Raw genomic sequence first — 24,490 nt, forward strand, 5'->3', positions numbered from 1 at the left:
AAGTAGAACTGGTGAAATGCTGAGGTTCTGGATAGACCAGAAACCTAAAAATGTATTTTTAGGATGTAGAATTATAATGGTGTTAGAAATATAAAGTGGCATTAGTAATAAATGTATTGTGGCTACAGAAAAATTCTCTATGAATACTTTTTTAATGTTAATGCGGGAAATACAAAATAAAAATAATCTTTTGTGTATCCAATTCACGCTTTCTCACTTTGTAGACACAATATGATTGGAATACTCTAGAATACCAATGGCACTTACAACCTAATCAAAAAATTGTTTAATTCTTTAGGTCTATCTCATCAGAGGTGAAATATAGAGATTGCTAAAGTAGATGCGAATCCATTTTACGGATTCCAGGGTAAGGAGTGTTGCAGTCAGGGCCACATCAGGTGTTGGATGAGGCACTGAGAACAGCCTGTCTACAGGGGACTTCATAAATGGCCATGCATGTAAGAGATGGGTGTGTTGGCTAATCTCTGGGAGCAGAAGGTACTAGGTCAGGACATTCAGATGCACAGGTAAAATCACAGTGGTTTAGGAGAGACAAGAAAAGACAAACGGTGGTGTGGAGAAGAGAAGGCATCCTAGGAACCTCTAAATTCAAATGCTTGAAGTTGAAAGCTCCTCTGGACACTGTCACTCAGCACTCCTGAGGCCTGGGCACACTGTTGACCCCTCCCTCATCCAACGCTTTTAACTCTCGTGGCTGGAACATTTCTCAGAAGCGAAGTCATTTTTAAAAAGTTGATGGAAAAGTATTAGTTTGGTTACTTGAAATGTTCCTTATTTATTAGGTATATTCTGACATGGGAAAAATAGCTTGCACTTTCAATAACAGGAAAAGTAGAATAAGTAAAATCATTGCCATTACCTATCTCTCCCTAAGAATATTAATGGGTCACAAAGGCTCATTCTTTAGTTCTGTAAAAATTGTCTCATATTCATCAACAAACATGGCATTTTTGGGGAGCCCTTATAATCAGAGGTTCTCAAACTCGTATGTAGGTGGAAAGCTTGTTTCAAGTGCAGACTCCTGGGCTCTATTTCCAAAAATTCAGATTCAGAAGGCCTCAAGAATTTGCTTTTCAAACAAACGCCACTAGTGAACTTCATACAGGTGATCTGGGGATCACACTTTGGGAAACACTGCCCCATAGTAAGTTCTTTTTCACTTTTTAAGTGGTAGCAAATTGTATTTAACAGACATTTCCTAATGTTAGTTCTGAAAAGCAAGTAGATCACCACAGATTCAGCCAGAGATAAATGATCAAAGCATAGTGGGAAAACCTAGTTTTCAAACACATGTTCAGGTAGATGCTCAGAAAGGAATCTAAATTATCTACCCAGAAAAGCCTTTGCGCCTGTCCACACTCCATGCATTACCCAGTTTAGACAGAAGTCCTTTTAGGTTCGTCCTCCGTCTTAGGAAGCCCACATCAATGTTTTCCAGATTTTTACCTCTTTTGGTGATAGTATAGAAATGTAATCGTCATATATCGTTCTGGCCTTTTCTTCAATTACTTTTTTGTTCTGTTCTTTCTTTAAGTCTTCACAGGCAAGCCAGAAAAGCAGGTTCTCTTCACTATATTCTGTTCGGAGGAACTCTCTGAAAAGGTTTCTTCCTGCTGGGGCCTTCATCATCTTGTCAAAATTTTGAGACCAGGACAAGACTTCATCTGAAGTGGGGTTTTGGCTGCAGAGACAGAACGGGCCATTTATCAAAGGCGACCTTGACCTGTGGATACTAGCCCAGGTAGAAGGAACAGATAAGAAATGCTATTCAGTTGCTGCCATCTAGTGGTCATTGCCACTCATTCCAGCCTGATGTGGCAAATATCTGCCAGTACTAGATTAGTTATTTTGGAGTATTGACAAAAATCTGTGTTAAGTGCAAGCTGCATGTTAGGGAGCCAGATGTTCAAATAGCAAGGGGCTATCCACACTCTGTATGTGGTCATCATAAACTAATGAAGTTTGGAAATGTTCAAACATTAATATAGTCCAAGTTGATAGAAATAGTCTATACATTGTTTAAAGGGCAAACAGAATCCTTTGTTTGTACCTCATGTAGATTTCTATTTTCAAACTATAAGATACAGTGTCTCTTTTAATCTCTGGTAGCTATTTTTTTCACTTATCACTGGAGTTAAAATAAGAATACATTGTGTGTTTCTCAAATATTTTCCTAAACTTGATTAATTATTCTATTAAATATTACAAATGGTTACCCATGAATGGAGTTATCACAGTTACAAAGCACAGGGCCTTTATAATGACACTGAGGACATTTTAGATATTTATATTCAGGTTTGCAGTGACTTTTCCTGCAGAAGCCACCAGTTATTACTCCCTTTCCTTATATACCAAAATGGAAGAAATAAATTGGAAATTCTTATGATTCTAATCTTGCTTTCCTATTTATTGGTTTATTTAAAAATTTTCTAGCCTAAAATACATTTGGTCAAAGAATGTGTGTGTGTGTGTGTGTGTGTGTGTGTGTACAGCTTTCTGACCAAGTATTTTAAATAGATTTTTACTATTCCAAAATATTGGAACTTCCTTATTCATTTAAAAAAAAATTTAAAGGAGAAAAAATTACTATAAAGCATCAACATTAAAACCTTCTTGCAAGCAGAAAAAGAAAGCACCTATAATTATACAAATAATCCACTTGTATTTTGATTTTGATTATTCTGTAAATGTAGTACTGCACTTCGACTTCTCATTTTGGAGAAATACTTGGTTAGAGTCAGTTCTGATGGAAATGGGACCAGGGCCCAGCTGGGTACCCTTTCTAGCTGACTTAAGTAATTCCTTTTTTTTTTTTTTTTTTTCGTTTTAGACTCTTCCCCTATAAAGAGAACGACTTAAAGAAATATTCTCAGAAAAGAGAAGTCACGAATTAAGACAATTGGGGTGGGGGCCTAATTCATGCAACAATCATTATTTTTTGAAAGAGAAAGTCAGGCAGTGTTTTGGCCATCAGCTTCACACAGCTAACAGAAAAACTGATGACAAGTGATTGCAGTCACAGAATAAGGTCTCTCAGAGTGAGTATGCATTCATTTTCACAAAACCATTCTGAGGAGTAACAGGAAGCGAGAGCCGATACTTAAGCACTGAGTAGATGTAAACAGTATATAAATACAAGACATAATTATAATGTGAATCACACTCACCTTTCCTCTAGGACCTGGATACTCTCCATTTTTGTGGTATGTGTGGGTCTTTCTGCCATTTCACCTCTTTCTTCGTTCCTAACAGTGAGGCTGTAATGTAGCATAACACTTTATTTTGTCTAGGGAAAACCAATCACTTAAAGAAAATAAAAAATTGCAGGAAAATAATTTCATAGAAGAATTTTATTTTCAACTCTGTGAGGATATGTAGTGTACAAAAAAAAGCAATGCCATTTTAAAATGGCAGGTAAGCCCGTGTCAACTAAAAGAAAGGGAATCATTATTAAATAAAATCATGAAGTAAATGAGAAGTCAGAAATGGATACTGTTATACATTCTGGCTTTATCCTTATATAATTAAAATTACTTAAAATCTGTGAGATACTTACGTGATTATATGCTTAATATTTGATATACATTATTATGCTACTCTTTGGACTAATGCCGTTTTGACTTTTGGTTAGCTCTATTCATCGTTTGTTTTCCATTTATTTTCCTCCATTGATAGCTAAAAAGATAAAATGCGTCAGAATCTGCAACAGCATTTGCGAAATTTACATCATCCTTCTTTGCAGACCTGGTTTTCTGCCACCAAAACCATCATTCTCCATCCACTCAAGTTCGAACCACTGGATTTATATTTGACTTTGTCTTTGCCCTTTCATTCCATTTAGTCAATCTTCAATGTCTCGAGAGGGACAGGCCAACCACTCTGAGGGTTTGACTAGGAGAGCATTGGGTGAGAGGGGTCTCTGGGACATATATTTGGGAATTCTACAGGATTACAGGAGCTGGGACAATCCCAAGGGCTTTAGTAACTCAGAACAAGAATAAGAATTGTCTGGTTCAGGTAAACTGGAGCTGAGCAGCATCTTAGGGTGGAAGACCTGAGGTTCCAGGTGTAGACTAGACATAACAAGGGAGGTTTTGGGGAAATGCGCGGTAATGCTTGAAATTTAAACCCAATTCTGTCAAAGGACACTGTTGTTCTTATTGAGTGCCTATGACAAAACACGCTCTCTGATAAGCATTGGAACAATAAGCTACTTATTCTGTGAATGCAGAAAAGAGTCACTAAATATGGTTGTGGTAGAGAGGAGGATTTTAGTGGGAGAAAGCTTCCAACCATAGTTATCCTTAATCTGGAAAGTTTGGCACAGGAAGCTGAGACAATGTCTCATTAATTCATTTTGTTTTCAGGTACAAAAGGTGAAGATGGAAAGAATGTAGCAAAGGGAAGAATTTAAGGAAGAGGGGCCAATCTATGACTGCAAGTGAGACTAGATAGGACAATTTAGTTGAGAAAGTTGACTACCTGGAGAAGAGTGAACTCAATAGGAATTGGAAAAGATTTTTAGTCAGAAAAAGGACACCTCAATGAAAAACTAAATAAGATTTAATAGTGAGATAAAATTAAGTTCTTCTCTACCAATTTCTAAGGAGAGTAGTAGATTTATTGGTGTAGAAAAGAGCAAACTTCTCATGAAAGGGGTGTGGCCCAAAGAATTCTGGAAAGCGGAAACCATAACTGATTGTTACCCAAACGCCCAGCGCGACCTGACTAGTGCTCTGCAGGGAGGCAGCAACTCCAAGGCGAGACCCCTCAGAGCCTTCAGGGCTGGGTAGCCATGGGGGTATGGTGAGCTCGGGTTCAGAGAGAGCAGCACAGTGGTGTAGTCTCTGCATGTGAGGGTTGTCTACAGCTTGAAGTGGCCTAGGACACCCCGTTCCCGGGGTCGCTGCACATGGAGGTCAGGTGTGCGTTGACAGGAGAGTCATTACCTTCTCAAAGTGTCTTTGACCAGAGAGCTTCTCTGGAATTTGATGTATTTCCAGTAATTGTGAGAAAGTAGGTGAGAGGAGGTTGACAATGTTCTTTAAAACTTCCTGGGAGAAATTAATGATGCCAAATGGATAAAATATGCAAATTTGTGGTAAATTCTAGAAAGATCGTATTTAAATAGGAAATTAATACTCCTTCTGCCAAGCTTTATTGAGCTTGTGTGTGTGTGAGTGTGTGTGTGTGTGTGTGTGTGTGTGTGTGTGTGTGTGTACACACAGTAAGGTACTAAAAAGAGACTAGAAAAAGAGCTCACTTTCGCTGATTAAATAATACTTGGAAATGTATTTCTGTTATATTTCTACACAAATGCAGTGTGACACACAAACACAAGTATTCTTCATTTTATGCGTCTTTGAAAAAAATTTTTTCTCCATTGTGTCTTTGCTGTAGAGCAACAAATCTGGAGTCCACATGCATGACTGACAAGTTTCTGAACATGAATTCTGGCTCTTCTGTCTGTTTCTATGATATTTACAAACATCCCAAATGCCACCATATTAGAGTGATCATTATGAAATATTGGGTTGTGTTTATATCTTTCATTTCTACAGATGGTAAAATATGGACACACATTTGTGCTAAAATGACTTATAATAGACATCCAGTAAGTGCTTAACTGTTCACCGTTTGCTTCATTTCTTGATCTAATATTGGACCCAATACTGTTCTGTAGTAACAGAAGGAACCAGTAGTAATCAACCAGTGTCCTTTCAATCAACTGTCCTTTAGTACTGTTCTTAAAAAATTGGTTTCAAAGTTTCAATTACTAAGAACCACTGATAATGCCATTTAAGATTAAATGGAGAAAGTGACAGGCAAATTGGTACTAGATAGTTTGCCATCTAAGTCTTTGTAATGACTAGTATTTGCCCCCAGTTTCACTTGGTCCTGCTGTAAGTAATAAGTGGGGGTTTTTAAGGTAATAAATTGCAGGAAGTATTTGCTTTCGATCAACATATACACATTCTAAGTGCTTGAGAAAAGCTCTGAAAAGAAAAATTCAACAGTAGTGAGAGGTCATGTAGACATCACATATTTTTTACTTTTACAATGTTTGTAACATTTTATACAAACAATTCTACTTTTTAAACAAAGCCTTAAAGAGAACAGAATGCATATCCTGTGATTACTGTGGGAGTCTTGATCAAAGCTTAAGTATTTTATATCAGAAAACGCTAATAACCTAGGCTAAGGATATGAAAATAAGCATTTAAAATCCCCTTAGAAATGTTTTAGGATGGAGACTTCGAGAAGGGAGAAATACATTTGGTATTATTTCAAAAAATAAGCAAATATACTCTGTGTGTGTGGATAGATTTTTTGTTGTTGGTTTGTTTTCAGGGGAGTCTAAACAGTGGGGTGGGGAAAACATTACTGGCTGCCCATTATAAGTTTTATCTACTGATTTGTCATCATGGATACGTGTGGGGCCTATTTTGGAAGACAGTCCACTTTTGTAAAAGAAACAATTGGTTCTTAGGGAGAACCCTAGAAATGGTTGTAAATACGACGAAAACTTTGCAGTAGCCATGGTAACTCTGGGATAGAGGCCAATTACAAAATTACGTACATTTACACAAAAACTCAACTGAGGAATCAATAAGATGCTTAAATTTAATACAACGTGATATCAAGGCTCCAGAAAGAACCATTGTCATTGGTAAGGCAGATAGTGTTGAATGTTTTAACGTTCTCACATTATGATATCAGGTTCTCCTTTTTATTTTAACAGCTTCTACCTCAAATTTCCCAGTGCAAAAAAGGGAATCAACATCCTTCAGGTTCTGAAAAAGAACTGGTAGGTTATTGTTTAAATGTTTCATTTTCCTCAGTCAAAATACCACGGTAAAATAATACAGTTTTATTTAGTAGTCAACAATTTACAATTATGTCTGATACACCTGGTTGATGCAGCACCGCCAGGGCTGGAAATTCAAGATCAGTAAGAAAGAGGCTCTGAGACTGAGGAGTCCTGACAGGTAAATAAGCACCTCATAGTGTTGCAATGAGAGCTAAAATAGAGGTTGCATATGGTGTTTCTTAGACACAGATGCAGTATCCATAAATTTGCATAAAACAATTGAGAAGGGCTTCACAGAGGAGGTAATGATTAAACTGGGTTGAACAATGAGCAGGTGTTTGCCAGATGGAGACTTGGACACAAGGGCATTCCAAGTAGGGGGAGGAAAGCGTGTTGAAGCTGGGAGTTGTAAAAAGGCCTGATATAAATGTAGAATAAAATGGGCAAATCAGATATTTCAGGGTGGGATCAATAGATTAGGCAGTGAGGTGTGGTTACAGAGCAGTTTCGGTAAAACCATGAGGGGACCCCAAATCTAGGCTATACCTTTTTAAAGATGATTTTGGCTTTCCATGCTTTATTTTCCTCATTCATAATGGGGATTATGGTAGCAACCTACTTAATACACAAAGTTTTGAAGCAAAGACTAAAAACTTATGACAGAAAGGAAAATTATTGCACATGCTTAATCAAATGTAAGGGCCAATTGGTTGCATATTACAATGACAATTCCAATTTTACCAAAAAGCTTTTTTCAACCCAAGGAAATAAAGACTCACGCCTTGCCATTATTATAAAACACTTTCTCATGTTACCTTACTACTTCCTCACGGCGGTTCTGTGAGTTGGGCAGGGGATCTGTTATGAATCATCCCCATTTTACTGAAGAGGAAACAGCCCCTGGGCCGTAACCATATGCCACCCACACCTAACGCATACCAGAGCTAGCACTGGAACTCGTGTCTTATGACTTCTTGTCTCATGCTCATTCTTGCTATGCAACGCTGCTTCTCCTCATATGAAAGAATTAATTGTGTATTTTACCCTTTAAGTTATTTACAAAAGTTGATTGCTCTTAGATGCTTGGAAAGGGCCAACCTATCACAAACCAGCGTATTGAGTCCAAATGCCCCTCCGTGGGCATCGTCCCACAGCTATCAGTCTGTGGTAAGTTTTTGCCCAGAGGACTGAATGTACAATAGATACTGGAGAGGAGCAACTTCTCAGTTCCCTGGAGTTGAGATTTCCAGGAAGAAGTTGTGACAGAAGGTTCGGACAGCAATGTCTGGAAGAGGAAGAGAAGAAGCGATGCCAGCAGACCAGGTTTTGCTATTGCAAAGAGCCTCCCTGGGAAGGACAGCTTGCTCCCATCAGCAAAAATGACTTTGGGGAGAAGGGAAGGAGAATAGATAGCACTGATGCATTGCTTAGGAAAGACTACGAAGGGAAGACAAAGCCACCAGAAGGTGGGGCCGTAACCATATGCCACCCGTAATTTCACACACGTGTAAAAACGCAATTACAGTCAAACCTATGACTTACACCTTGTCTTTTTCACTTATACAGTTTGGTAAAACAACTTTGTTTTTGAATGGAATATGTGGGGATGGGAATGGTGGTAAGAAATTTGTCTGGAAATGTTATACGATACCTGTCTAAATAAAACATTGCCCCTATACATACTACCCCTACCTTTTTAAAAAAAATTAATTTTTTTTTGGTGACATTGGTTAAAGAAATCCTGTATCATATGTCATAAAAGTATTTCATTTGGCTTAAGCTTTTATTTCATAAACTTGAATCTCTCAAAAGTAAAATCATCTATTAAAAATCTGCCCACTAGATGGCCATATTGCCTTTATAAATATAATGTCTTAATTAAATCAGTAAAACTGAAAAAGGTTCTGGGAGTAATTACCCTTATTTGGGAAAAAAAAATCTATTCTTATATGTGTGTGGAGTTTTGATAAATGTATGTTCTAAGGAATTTGAAAAAAGTCATTTAATTTTTCTGTGAGCGAAATGATCAAATTCAAAGGGGATCATTTTAATCGTGAGAGGTGTGCATAATTACACCCATTTTTCCTTTTTGGTATTTAGAAAATGTTCTGGATACTCCCCAGCCCCAAATCATTTGATTTAGGAATACTTACATTTAAAAAAGGCAGGCATAATCCTATTAACACTGTAGTGATCTTTTTCAATAATAAATTGTTTTGAACCCTAATGTCTCTTGCCAGGGGTAATATGGAACTTAGGTCACGTGTCCTTAGAACATATTAATTAGAAAAGGTTTTTAACTACCAAGAGGCAGGAAATGTGAGAGTGTATGTGTGTGTGAGTGTGTGTTTTAAAAGAGCCATTGTGAGAGTAGATTCTCCAAACTGTTTCAATTCCAGTTGGGTGGTATGTAAACATTAATTTTTCTCTTTCATTATTATTATTATTTTTTTTGATGCATGGAAACCACAGACTAATCTCTTCATCTTCTTACATTCTCTCTCTGCACTACCAATTTCCCACCATCCACGCTTCTATGTGAAAAGATGGGTTTCAAAAATTCCCTTCTTATATTGGTATTAAATTATTTTTGTTTTTATTTTTCAATGAGTGGCAGTCGATATTATGTTACATTAATTACAGGTGTACAACATAGTTAGACATTTATAGAATTTATTGGTATTAAATTTTTACTTCAGAGTCCAAGCCATATATTTAAAGTTTATCGACACACTGATTTGATTTAGATTGCCAACTGCATCAAGTTATTACAAGGTTGCAATCTGGGTCCACGATGTAAGCTTATGTTTAGTTAAATAACTAAAGCTTTATTTTTGGAATAAACAAGTTTTTTTTTTTCTTAATATGAAGAGAATCACAGGACTGAATATTTAGATGCACTTTATATAATATACACCGAATATCAGAATCTTCTACTTCAGTTCTCAGGTTGAGTGGAATCCTATTTTAAGCTCTTCCTTCGAAGCAGTGTAATTTTCCCTGTAAGTCATAATTAAGTTAGTAGAAGCTTTTGTGGGAAAGCAAATGTCTTGGATGTGAAAAGGCCAAATGGACTTCTATTTAGTTAGTAGACACTATTATTAAAATTGCATGTAACCATCCAAGTCTTTAAATGCATCAGTTAAGTTGGAGCTCAAGCTTCTGGTTTTTGTTAACATGTGTCCCTACCATAAAAAGCAGAATGAAAAAGTTAGAACTCTAGTAGTTGATACTCAGAAGACCAGCCGACAGATGCCAGGGTCACTTATCCATCCACCCATTCATTCTTCCCTTGGTATTTTCCAGTTACAGTGTATGTGAATATGTCTGAGATGAGGCAAGGAGCATGCCTGAGAACACTTATGATGGAAGGCGATGACCTTGATCTGTGGGAAACGTAACCCTGGTACATAATGAACTTACAGCACTCTGGGGATCCTAAGGCTGTGTGGTACATGCTATAAAAATGCTGTGTTATACCTGTGTTGGTTAACATGCGAGCCAGGCAGAAATGGCCAGGGGTACAGAATGCAGAAACAGGTTCTGTTGCATTAACAACAACATGTTAATAGAACATGCTAAGCATGCAGTGGTCAAATCCTACAAAGTCTAGTAATTTCCTTTCAACCTGAGACTTATGAGGGGGTCAGAAATAATACCTATCAATAAAGGAATATTCAGGAGGCCTTAGAATGTACTGCACCCCAGAATGATTTACCTGTTATTAATCACATCTTATAGATGAAAAAACTGAGGCTCAGAGAGATTAAGTAACTTGTGGAAGGTGTCTCAGTGATATGTCATAAAACTAGGATGCATCCAGGTCTGTCTAAGTCCAATGCCATAGTTTCCTCTCATGCTGCTCTTGACAGTAGGCTTTGTATGAGGAAGACATGTTATTAGGATTTGTGTGTAATCTTTTAAATATGGCAAGACTGCATTTATTTAAAATGAGTTGCATCGAGTTATTATTCCAATTACTTATGGATTTGGTCAATTAAGATAGTTCTGTACATTTATATAATCTATGTTACTTTATACAAAAAGTAGCAATGGCAGAAACTTGCTCCCTTCTTAGGAACCCATGCTCCCAGGCATGAGATATACAGTAGTATATAGTATATTGATAGCTTAAAAAGACATGAATTTTATAGCACCAGAAATTGCAATATTTATATAACACAATTAAGCAGAATTTCTACACGATCACCTCCATATTCACAAGAAGTGAATTTTATTGTCTTAGCTGACAAAGAATAAGCAATTATTGAGTAATGTCCTAAAATAACAGGCAGATTTTAATAGGTCTACCAGTCTTAGACTGTGGAAGAAAGTTAGCTAGGGCTAAAATAAATAATGAGTTTTAATGAGAGGGACACATATAAAGAATCAGTACTTATTTCAATCAGATGTAGCACAGCTAAAACATTTTATAGACAAGGTATAGGCAGCAAAATGTCATAATCTCATTTTTTGTATTATTTTTGATTTGGAGAGGCTGGGGGAAAGTTCTTAAATATCACCTGGATAGCTAAGAAATTTGGCCTGAGTTTGGAAGAGCTGAATTTTATATTGTTTTAGAAATTGAATAATTTGCTTTGATTAAGTCAAGAAGGGAACCCTAACGTCCCTCAAATTGAACCTTGACCCCAAAAGACCATGGTGCCTCAGAACCCTTGAAGAGGGGCACACTCATTTTCTCCATCAGCTGCTTTTTTCTGTGAATTCTTCCTCCTGGTGTACCTTAAGGAGAAGCTTGATTCTCACTGAGTTCACTGATAGCCTTCCGGTTGGCCAGGTGACAAGGTGTTTTACAATTCTCATGGCATTGGACCTCCCTGGTGTATTTGCGACATCGGTCATTCCCATCTTTATGAAACTCTGGACTCCCCTGGCTTCTGTGCCACCCCGATGCCGTGTTTGTATGTTCTTCTCTAATTCCACCGCTTTTTATTTAAGAATTGCTATTTCCTGAAGTTTCAGTCTAGCTCTTCACACTGGGCCATCATTCTCATCTCCTGTGTGCCACAGACCGATGACTCCCAGATTGTTATATCTAACAGAGAATTGCCCTTTGAGCTTCAAATTCATTTCCATAAATAACTCTTAGGTGCCTCCAATAGAGCAAGTCCAGCTCATCATCGTACCCTGGCTCAAACAGCCGCCTATTCTAGTGTCCTCTCATTTGATGGGATCGCCATCAACCCACCACCCCAGCAAGCAATTTTCCCTCCTCTTTTTCATCTATTGCAAATTCTTGACAGTACACCCTGAGTACTTCTTGAATCTATAATCTTGCCATTCCTTTTATTGCCCCTTTATTTTGGCAATAATAAAATATATGAATTGACATAATATTTTCATCTATTTTCTTCACATCTTTCTTTCCACTGATGATCTAAACAATGCAATATGATACTCAGAAAAATATGCATTTACAGCAAACACAGTCAAAAAGAGTTCAATGGTATGCCTTCGATGGAAAAGGGTCAAAGCGTTCTAATTCTGGCAGTTTTCCAATAGATAGCACTCTGGTCATATGTAACACAGACTTGGCAGAAGTAGCTTGAATACTAAGGTTGTCTAGAGGGTAACCTGGGGAGTAATACCAAATATTCATGTCTAGATTCGATTGCTTTATTGAGAATTTGTTCCCTGTAGAGGCAGGGAGAACCTGGTGAAAGCTAAGGAAGTACATCAGTACCAGGCAATAATAAATTATAATGTGTGAATTAACAAATGCATGACATTCATTCATTAGGTCTGTAGTCCTGGTGTCCACTTTTTGGTTTTGTGTATATAGCCTGGGAAACCTGGGTTCATTTTGGTAGATACCTTTTGATTTCGTGATTTTAAAATTCATGTAAGTTATAGAAACTATTAAGGAAATTTACCTTTGCTATGGCGAGATGGAGTCTCAAAACTGTAGAATTCTTTGTAAGTGATATTTATGACGATCTGGTTACTAGTACTTTGGAAGTTCTGTGCAGCTAACTAACGTTCCCACGTAAGATGAATCAAATCTAGGTACAGAGGAGGCTCTGCTCACTGGTGCCTCAGATGAAATGGCCCACCTCGCCTGTGTGAGCAGATTTATTTCCAGGGGTGCTTTCTTTACCATGGAGCAGACATGGATTTGTTTTTCCTTTCAAAAAATATCCTCTGGCTTTTAAAGCATGCATCTTAGTATTTCCATTGGCAGAGGGCTAAAATGTGACAGCGTCAGAGGATAAAATAGGACATTATTTTTGCACTTTTGAATTATAGAGGCTGTGGTAACTCTTAAAAATGGAGGGAAAGGCAACCAAAAGCATGTTTATGAAGTGCTTAACATTTACTTAGATCTGTCCCATGGTCTGGGAACTCTGGGAACCAATGCGTTCAAAAGGGAGACAATTTTAGCTTTCACAGGGATAATTTACTAAATTCGCTGTGACCGATTTCTCCTGAGAAGAATGAAGGCTATTCGATGCGGGCCAAATCTTGTAGGCAGTACGCACTAGTGCATGAGTTTGCAAAGTGAGAAACTTTGGAAAGGGTTCCCATCAAATCTGGAAATGGAAAGCTCGGAAGTGTCATCTCAAAGCGGATAAAGCAATGGACTGGATATTAAGGGAGTTGCATGTTAGTCCCACTTCTACCACAAATGAGCTTAGTGACAGTAGGCAAGCCTTCAGTTTCCTTATCTGTAAAATCGGACACAGCGTTTTCCAAACATTAGTTTTTTAGTGAGGCCATTTTTTCTTCCAAACAAAAGCTTGTACCTAGGTCTACTATGTAAAATAGCTAAGCACAGAACCACTCCCTTAGAAATAGAAAGTAGGAAGCCCAGGGCTATGGCCAGCAAAACTTGCTCCCTCGTCCCCCAGAATCATCCCCGCCCCCCCAACCACAAAGCAGCAGGAGAAGCCAGTGGGAACATTTAGAGAGATGGTAGCTGAAGTCTCATGAGTTCTAATTTTTTATGACTAAACATGGAAATCTGTCTTGCTTTATAGGACACCACCAGGAGCAATGAGGAATTAAAACAGGGATGGATTAGCACTTAAAGAGTTTATCTGAAAAAAAAATAGCCCGGGTTATTTTAATATAACCTCTGATCTTAAGATGGGGATCGTAAGAATATTTGGAAATTAGCTTCGAGCTCGAAATAACTTTTGATAGCTCCACCTTTCTACCTCCTTTCTGAGGCACCTCGCTTTTGTGAGCACACAACAGTTTCTAATTTGCGACACACTTTCACACACGCCATCTCACATGCAAATGTCTGAATGACCTCACTGATTCATACTGTCCCAGTGATGGCAGTTTTGTGAGGAGCCCACACATCTTTCAAAGGTTTTCTTCTCATATAGAAGAAGAAAGAGAGTTAACTCTCTGAAGAGTCGGGTCATTCTGCTTGAATCCCGATACAAGAGGAACATTAAGTTTTGAGCATGGCAACCTTGAACCTTCAGACTAGCAGTCTTGACATGGCTGTCTCTCCTCCGGGTGGGGAACTGCTTCTTCCTACGTAAAGAACGTGCAAAAGTATAGACTATTCATTTTATGGCCAAGACTCGGACTTCTGTGACTCATTTATATAACACAGGTTAAATGGTCTAAACTCCCTTGTTTTCTCTTCTTGCAATGGAGGGCTGTGGGGATATAGGGGAGTCAGAGAGAGACGGATCTGAGGAAGGAAGTGGTTGGTTCCTTGACAGGGACAGAGAAGAGATCAGCCTAATTAGTCATTCCTTTAAAAAAAAATTTTCCTTTTTTAAAATTTCACTAAAATTATTGGAGTGACATTGGTTAATAAATAATAACCACCATACTGTTGTCTATGTCTGTGAGTTTTTTGTTTTTGTTGCTTTCAGTTTTATATCCCACGTATGAGTGAAATAATATAGTCCTTAACTTCTTCCGTCTGACTTATTCTGCTTAGCATGAAATATGAAGGTCCATCCATGTTGTTGCATGTCGTGAAGTAAGCCCAAACTTTTTGATTTATGAAGGAAATTGTGGAAATATTCAGCGGTTATGTATTTACTTTCTGTATCATCCCACCAAAAGAAAGCATAGTGATAATTTTATAAAGATAAATTTAAAAATAGGAGAGGAGCTGATGATGGAATATGAATGAGAAATGCAAATTTGAGGGAAGCACTGTATTGTTAAAAAAACCCATAACCTGTGAGGCATTTATATTTATCACTAGATAGAGAAATTTATTTTCCTAGCACTCTGTTTCCTTAAAAGGAGGTAAAATCAGCTACGTGACAACTTCTCCTATTTACAAAATGACAGTTACTTCATATTTTGATTTCTAACTTTTTTTTCCCCTCTAAATTACATTTTTTTAGTGTTTCTTTTTGTTCTGCTCCTTTGACCTCGCCTGGCAAATTTGAAAAACATTTCTTTCTTCTTTTTTTTCTACTCTAATAAGCCTTTACAAGTTTTTTTTTTTTCCCCTAAACTCAAAAATACAAAAGTAATGATATTTTAAAAATGCTTGTGTAAAGGACATTTTCATTTACAATGAGATAACATAGTCACAATTAATAGCCTTCGTTCAGGACAGTTAACTTTCATTGTTTCCGTCAGGCTGTTTACATTTGAAATTACCTCTCATTTACCATATATAGAAGACGTGTAAATGTACAGATCATGCATTTTATGGCTTAGACCCAGGCACCCATGACTCACTGCTGCTAACACAGATCTCGACAATGATAATCTAGTCTAGAACTAAGAGAACACTCATCCAAGCACCACATATGTGGGGTCCAAATACACATCACCCTAAAGGTGTGGAAAGTTAACGCAACTTCCCAAAGCTGTGCTAGATCCACAGTCTGTGTTCTGTGACAATCTGATGCTCATGAGTTCATGCTGAATATTTTGTTTTTTAATGTGCACTTTACGAATTAATAAAAACACGTTCTTGCTAAATATGTTTGATAGCAAAGAAGTACACTGCAACAAAACTTCAGTACTCTATCTATTACGGCATTTTAATCCTGAAGCAATTCAAAAATAAATCTTGGTGGGTAAATAAAATCATATACTGATTACTGGAACATGGCACAGTACAAATGAGAAACAGAAGTATAATTCTCAGTACTGCGTAACAATGTATTTGTGATATTTTATACAGAATTTAAATAAAATGGCTTTCCTTTCCAACATATTTTATATTATATCCACGAGCTGATTTTTTTTAAATAAACATTATTTCAAGCCAGCTCCTCTTTAAAGAGATTTTATTTTTCCAGTATGAAGTGTTCCCTAGCCCAGTGAGCTCTTATTAAAACGCATACTATGTCCAGGCAGTGTTTTTCAGCTCATCTATGTTTTGTTTCAACTAATGTTCACAACAACTGTATGAGGTAGGGATTCTTATTACTGTCATTTGACAGATGAGGAATCTGAGGACATTAAGTAACTTGCTGAAGGTCACACAGACAGTGATGGATGAGGACAAGATTTGAACCCAGGAAGTCTGACTTTAGAATCACCATATTAAGTTGCTACACTATATTTCATGAATTAAGACAAAATTTTGATGATTTCCTTAGGAGCGATAGAGAAAAAAAAATTACTTAATTTTATTAAAATATATTCTCCCCTTAGAACTCTATTACCTCCGTCTGAAAGAGTTACGACTTAAGAATGAAAGAAAAGGATCAAATATAGTCGACATTCCCTAACAAAGAATCATCATGAGGGAAGCAATTGTGATAGTTATAAACACCGCTTTAAGCCTTCTAAATTACTACAATATCCGATGTTTTCTGGGAATGAAGTTTTCTAGAAGGGTCAGAGCTTGTTGAACACCAAGGCCACCACTGTAGTATGACACATTTCATTTTCTGCTTTGGCCACAATGATAGGACATCAAGCCACCATATCAGAACGATAACCTTTATGGATGCTGGGAAATTGCAGGGATCATATATGGGAAGCTGAGTCAAGCACTTGGGCCTTTCTTTAGGGTTTTAAAATGGTTCGTGGAGATCCAGAAGACCACCGCTAATCCAGAAGATCCACTTGCGAACTGGGTTTTAAAGGACCCTGAAACATGGTTCTGTGGAAAGTTCCATTCAGTCTAGCATCCCCCTGAGGAATCTCATCTGCATATATGTGAGGACTCTGGGTCTTACTGATTTTCTTATTTGAGGGCATTTTGGGAATTTGAAACTGGAGCAGGTTTTCCGAAGTGCCTGAATCATGGACAAGACCTTAGGAATTAATTTTAACTCTTCATCATTTTGCCAATGAGGAAGCCAAAAAACAGATCACAACTTTGATGTCGCAGAGGCTGTGAGTGATGAAATCGCAAGGGAGAGCAGATCCTCTGGCTTTAAATTCAGAGTTTTTAATTAACCAAGTTGGCCTTCATACCCATCACAACCCCTGGCCATTACATCTGCTGACATGAGTCTGGCCCTTCTTTTTCTGTCTTTGTCGGGATCTCTGACTGAGGCTGCCCCTGACTCATAGTTTTCTGACCCTGCGACTGGATGACCAACACCTGATGAAACACCATATAACGAAACACAACACTGCATACTGCATATGGTACTACTATGTTCATGTTCTTTCACCTTCGGTAACACTGGAGCATATCGTTCATGTTTAATAAATATAGAACCATAATCTAACTTTTACCCATATCTTTAAGTTGCATGGATGAAGGAAAACATGGTATAAAATAATTTTTCATTCGTGACTATCAATTTCAAGTCAGATTATGAGGAAATATACTTTGCAGATAGAAATGATTTCCTTAAGCCAATAATGGTCTCCAATAATTCCTACATGTAAAGAAAAAAAAAAAAGACAGATTGAGAAGTTTGTACGATCCCAAGAACCTACATGCACGTTCACACGAGTTATTATGTAGCTCAGGGGCGGTGTCACACAGATAACAGGACACGTACCAAGAGCAGCTGCAGCAACAGCACCAACAAAAGCAACATGTGTTGTTGGGCCTCTGGCTTCCAGGTGCTTGAGACACAGCAGGTGTTCCTTCATTCTGTGACTGCTGCCTTTTTCGCATGTCAGCTACTGTAGTACCCGATTGGCTGAAAAAAGACAGAAAAGATAAGGTATGAAAAATTACAATAAAGATAAGTTGCCTGCGCATTTAGGAGAATATCCTAAAAACTTTGGGGACCAACTTCTATCATTATCTGCTAGACAAAATTATAGTAACAATATTACCACATAATCAAAATCAGTTGGTAAGGTCAATATGATAAGCTTTGAAAACTTTTAACTTCCTTCTTTACCCAAGAATGATTACACCTGCTTCTCTGTATGAACATCATTAAATGATTATAGGGGGTATTTCTCGTTTCTCCGCTGATGTTTACAGTCAGTTTAATTGAGCTTTATAAATCATTGTAACTAAATAACGTTGTGAGGAAGATCAAGTTTGTTTTTAGGGCTCTCAGCTCCTTCTAAAACACTCAATCTCCATTTTGGTATTTCCGGCTCATGCTTCAGGGGCCTAATCTCAAAAATATTGGCAAAATGCCTTATTCTCTGTTAGGTAACCTTTTTGCAAAGGCAGTGCCCTCCTTTTCCTTTACTGCCCAAACTTATTTTTATTTAGTAGAGAATTGTGAAAAAATAAAAAGTCATCCAATCCAGGAGAATTTCTTTGGTGGGATTTATATATCATGGCAGATAAGAAAAAATTGGAGTATAGGATGCCCTACTTGTGACCTTACGAATCAGGCCAAATGGGTTGCTTCCTATTTATAAGCACGACCCTGATCTAGGATTTAGTTGAGGACAAAAAATAAAGTTTTATTTTAGTAGAAAAATATCATATTTTTGAAAAAATATATCTTTGATAAAGGAGTAAATTCTACTGAATGATTATTTTTGTAAATACGCAATGTACGTAAATCATATACATGTATGACCAGATATGTGACTCAGAGCAATACATATTAAAAATATAAAGTATTTCAGGTTATTTTGGCTTATGAGATCATACTTTAAAAATTTCATTTTTAGTTCTAAATACAATGATAGATATTTTTACAAAGATACTGTATTCTTGAAAATAAGGTAAGTATCTCTTTAGATCGGAAACAGACCAGAAAACCACAACGGTCAGTAAATTGGGCTAAAGCCACAGTCATTTTGTAATTCAGATAGAAAGAGAAAAGTGCAAGGGTTTTGTACTCCAGTTGGGTATGAAATGCTCCACTGTGAGCAGGGGGAGGCCTGATTCCAGGCTGCCTGCGTAAAATCAGGAGTTGTGGTTCCATTACTCATGAAATGATGCTGAAGAAACTGTACCATTCAATGCAGCTTTAGCGGCAGGAGGGAGAGGATGCAGAGAAAGCCATTCAACCATTACCTAGGCCAGGCAGCCCCACAGGTTCAGTGCCTGAGTCAGGGACATCTCCAGACTACTGCTGGATGGGAGGGAATCCTGAGATGCTGGCCAAAAAGCTACTATGGGACTCAGAGTCTCTGGGACCGGTGGAGACAGGTGAAAAGCACTGTATTACAAAGAGTTGTGGTAGAGTGAGAAATATACCTCCCACTCAGTGTGTTGCCTGAAAGCAAAAAAAAAAAAAATCCAAATTAACACTAAAAAATGAAGAGCCAACTCAACAATCAAGAGATGAATACACCCCTGACCAAATCGATGCAAGTCATCTAAACAGAATCATCTGAAATTAGTTTAATAAGCATATGTTTAAGGTAAACGATGTAATAAAGGAAAGACTATAAGAGAACATTTATTTTATTCATATAAGAGAACAAGAAACTGTATACGCAAATATAGGCAAATATGAAACAGAAAGGTAGAAATGTAGAAACGAAAACACATAGCCATTAAAAAGATTCAGATAGAATAATATCTTCCCAAAGAAATCCCAAAGAGTGATAGTGCCAGAGGACTGGCCCCAGAATTCGGCAAAAAAAAAGATAAAAAGATGAAACATAAAGGAGACAAGTACGGCAGTAATACTGAAAGGCTCCATGTGTCTAATGAGATTTTCATCACAAAGAAAGAATTAACTGATTGTCAGGGAAGTATTATTTTCAGGGAAGTTGGCTGAAGACTTTCCAGAATTGGAAGACAACAAAATGAAACAAAGTCTCACGTTGAAAGAACACATGATGTACTGAACAGAATTAATAAATTAAAAAAGAAAAGTAGAGCCACACTTATATGCATTATAATAAAACCACAGAACTCCAAGATAAAGAAATAAGCTGAATTACCTACAGAGGAGTAACATTTAACGACAGTAGCCTTCATGAGGAATGACAATGGGCCATGGAGTCATGTTTTCCAGGTGCTGAGGGAGGAAAGCTATCACCCACAAATTTACATTTAGCTAAACGAGAATTCAAGAGGGAAGCTGATGTATGACCTATAAACTGAGTTTATTACTCAAATCCTTGCTGGAATCTACTTTAGTCGGAAGAAAACAGAATCACAGGGAAGGAGTGGAATGTAAGAAGCAATTGCCCTGAAATTGCTAAAATATGATCCTGAGCTTAATTAATGACTAGCTGGAAAAAAAACAAAACAAAACATGTTTCTAAATAAATAAATTTGACTACATAAAGTAGGAAAATAGGGCAGTTGCCCTCTCCTTCCACTGACATTTTTGGGGAGGGGAGTATACATCGTAATGTCCCCATGTTGTTAAATCTGAGTCATTATACCATAGTTTTCTGGGCCTATCAGCATTTGACACAGCGATCACTCCATCTTCTTTGACATGATTTTTTCTCTTGCTTCTGGGCACCACACTCACCTGTTTGCTTTCAATCTCACTAGCCACTTCTCAGGCTATTCTGATATTTCCTTTTAATCTCCCTCACCTCCAAATATTGGATCGCCATAGTACTCCAACCTTAGAATTCTTTTCTCTATCATTTATTGAACTCATTGAGATTTTTACTGGATTTTCCAGTTTCCAAATTTAGACGTCCAATAAAGGTGACTTTTTTCTGAACTCTGGACTCCTATGTCTAACTACCTACTTGACATCAACACTTGGCTTTCTCAACTTGACATCTTAAACGTAACACGTTCTAATCTGACCCTCTTCTTTTCCCCTAAAAACCTGTTCCTCCCAGTTTTCTCACTTTCAGTAAATGAAAAGCCTCATCTTTCTAATAATCCAGACCAAAACAACCTTTGGAGTCAACCTCAACTCCTCTGTTTCATTCAGGTTCCACATCAGCACATCAGCAAATGTGAGACCCCATAACTGGTCTCCTCCTTCCCCTCTGTGTCTGCTAGTCCTCATTTCTTCCCAGTCCATTCTGTCATTAGCACAATAGCCAAAGCGAGTCTTTTAAAACGTAAGTAGATGATTTCAGCAGAGAACCTTCCACCCAAATTCACTCTAAATCTTCCAGTGCCTTCTCATTTTACTCAGAGTAAAAGCCAACGTTTTTGCAATGTGGTCTTTCGTGAAGCATCTTTGTTTATTTTGTTTGCTCCGTTTAACCATGATGGCCTCTTTGCTGCTCCTCAACCACTCCTGGTACAGTCACGTGTCAGAGCGTTTGCACTTGCTGTTCCACACTCAGGGCTTGACTCCTTCGGGTCTTTACTCACGTGTTCCAACCTCACTGAAATCTTCCCTGCTACCTTATTTAGCATCATGACTCCCTCCCTCCCAGCATGATCTATCACCCTGTCTCATTTAATTTGTCTCCATATTACATATCATTATTAGTCATACTGTAAGTTATACACATTTGTTTGTCTAACCAACTAGAAAATAAGTTCCATGAAGCTAAAGATTTTTTTTTCTTCAGAAACACCACACACACACACACAACACACACACATACAAATACAAAAGTAGCTTTATATCAGAGATCTTAATCTCTATCCCAAAAATTTGTGGAAAGATTCAATAACTTCCTTGAGAACTGAATACCTTAATTTCCTCACTGTTAAATATTCAATTTTGAAAAATTCAGAAGGAAATGCCATTGTGGGTGTCCATTTATTCAGGCAATCTCTAGAGATGTTGAATCACCTTAAAGAGGTCCAAATATCATTCATTAGATTTGCAAGACCTTTTGCTGGCTGCTAAGTCATTTAGCTAGCTAGAGAAAAAAAAAATCACAGGAGAATGCCTGCTTTGTGCTTTTCTGATGTGATTGTGTGTGTGTGTGTGTGTGTGTGTGTGTGTGTGTGTGTGTGTGTGTGTGTGTGTGAGATAAACATCTTCCTTCTGGAAACAAAGTTACTACTCTCTGATTTCTTTTGTGTAGGTTCCCATTACCATTTGGAGCAGGTTGCTTATCTTTCTGACTGATCTAGATGTCACAGAATACCAGCAAATTCAGTGTCTCAACTGTGTTTGGAGTTGAAACTTCTGGGCTGCCTGGCATACGACTATGTATAAGAAAGACAGTCTGCTCTCATATTTGGCCACATAGACGCATTGTCCAGAGAATTAGACACACAGAGCTGGGGAAAATAACCATCTAAGAGAGCTACTTAGTGACGGTGCTGATGAAATGCCTTCCCAAATCTGTGTCTGGGCGACTAAGCATGGCAAATAGTGGCATGCTTTTTGGATACCGGATGATCACATCCTAAAACCCTTATTTGCATCTGCTTCCTGTGTGCCACTGTCACTGGTGGTGCTGAAGGTAATTCGCTGGGATTTATCTGTAAATACAGAAGGGAAAATCTGTAAAACTTAATTTTTTATCCCTAGAGTTCACCAAATCTAGTTTTAAGCAAAACTAGATTCTTAATGTCATAAATGGGAAAAAAAAAAAAAAAAAGTCTGCAAAATGCTGCATAACCAAGGATTGAAACTCTCAAACATATTTGAATATGTAGAGGACATTTTTTTTTTTTCTACTAACTCACTAGGGAGAAAAGCTTTCAACAAACTATTTAATTTCACAGAGTAGGAGAGAATGAGGCAGGGGAAACTGGTTTCTTCTTTGTAAAAAAATACATACCTGTGCACAAAATTGGGACTTCAGACTTTCTGAGCTACACAGCCCTGGTGGGGCCCATGATCCAGGGGCGAGGCAGGGCATGGAGCATGTGCAGTGGCGTCTCTCACACACACTGGTCACCTCTGAAAACACTTCCATTTAGTTCTCACAATCCCATTCATTTATTTTAGCTTTTACTTCTCTTGCTTTTGAAGTCAAATTCATAAAATCCTCTGTAAGTCCAAGGTCCTTGAGTTTAGTTCCTATGTTTTCTTCTATGCATTTTATGTGAGCCAGCAATCCTTCTACTAGGTATTTACCCCAAAGACTTGAAAACCCATATCCAAAAAGATATTTGCACACCGATATTCATAACAACATTATTCATGGTGGTCAGGACATGGAAGCAACTTAAGTGTCCTATGAGAGTTGATTGGATAAAGAAGCTGTGGTACATATATACAATGGAATATTACTCAGCCATAAGCAGAGATGAAATACTGCTATTTGTGACCTCGAGATAACCATGCTAAGCAAAATAACCCAGATAGTTCTCACAGTGAGGTGCTCGGAAAACTTAATGGAATAAATGTTAATCCTCCAGCATCCTCATTTCCTCTCGAAGCTTAGGTTAATTCAATAACAAGAAAAATCTGTAAATCTAGGGTAGTGATCAGAGAGGGCTTTTCCTCTGTTGAGCATTACTGTATCTTACAAGAAGTGAGAAAATTACGATCTCACTTCCAGCTGTTCACAATTTTACTCCATGTTGCTTCTTCCCTTTTTCCAGGATCAGATACCATAATGAAAACTATCTTTATAGGACAAAATAAGAAATCAACAAGTGGGGCTATATCATCTAAAAAGTTTGTGCACAGCAAATGCTCAGCATAGGAAACAATCAACAGAAAAAGACAACCTATAGAATAGGAGAAAATATTTGCAAACCATATCTCTGATAAGGGGTTAAGTTCCAAAATATATAATGAACTCATACAAGTCAATATCAAAAAACAATCTAATTAAAAAATGCGCAGAGGAACTGAACAGACATTTTTCCAGAGAAGACATTCAAATGACTGACAAATCATTCATGTACTTACAGGTACATGAAAAGACCTTCAGTATCACTAATCATCAAGGAAATGCAAAACTAAATCACAGGGAGGTATCATTTCACACTTGTTAGATCAGCTATTAACAAAAGGACAAGAAATAAAAGTATTGCTGAGGATGTGGACCAAAGAGAACCCTTGTGCACTGTTGGTGGGAATGTAAATTGGTGCTGCCACTATGGAAAACAGTATAGAGGTCCTCAAAAAAATTTAAAATAGAACTACATATGCTCCAGAAATCCCATCTCTTGGTATATGTCCAAAGGAAATGAAAACAGGATAGAGAAAAGATGTCTGCAACATGTTTACTGTAGCATTATTCACAACGGCTGAGATATGGAAGCAACCTGTGTCTGTTAATGAATGAATGGATAAAGAAGATGTGATGGATATATATACAATGGGATAGCATTCAGCCATGAGAAGGAAATTCTGCCATTTGTGACAACATGGATGGACCTTGAGAGTATTATGCTAAGTGAGATAAAGCTCACGTAGAAAGACAAATACTGTATGATATCACTTACATGTGAAATCTAAAATCACTTGTAGAAACAGACAGCAGAATGAAGATACCAGGGTGTGGGGTGGCGGGAGG

The 24,490-nt window shown here is 37.6% G+C and overlaps 1 protein-coding gene across 4 annotated transcripts in view; it reads right to left on the minus strand.

Annotated features, from left to right (window-relative positions):
* RGS17 (regulator of G protein signaling 17) overlaps window positions 1-24,490 on the minus strand; it is an 81,351-nt gene that overhangs the window by 7,889 nt on the left and 48,972 nt on the right. For 2 of the 4 annotated variants that reach the window (XM_006915009.3, XM_025049074.1), the window contains 3 exons: window positions 17,758-17,901; window positions 3,189-3,278; window positions 1,468-1,702 (listed from right to left, as the gene is read on the minus strand). In XM_006915009.3, coding sequence (XP_006915071.1) covers window positions 1,468-1,702; window positions 3,189-3,278; window positions 17,758-17,876 — 444 coding nt within the window. In that variant the 5' untranslated portion in view covers window positions 17,877-17,901. Of the gene's footprint in view, window positions 1-1,467; window positions 1,703-3,188; window positions 3,279-17,757; window positions 17,902-19,193; window positions 19,214-24,490 lie in introns of those variants that run through there. The other 2 variants (XM_015591855.2, XM_015591856.2) reach the window with 2 other exon arrangements.

This window comes from Pteropus alecto, unplaced genomic scaffold (genome assembly GCF_000325575.1).
Source record: "Pteropus alecto unplaced genomic scaffold, ASM32557v1 scaffold195, whole genome shotgun sequence".
NCBI classification, from domain to species: domain Eukaryota; kingdom Metazoa; phylum Chordata; class Mammalia; order Chiroptera; family Pteropodidae; genus Pteropus; species Pteropus alecto.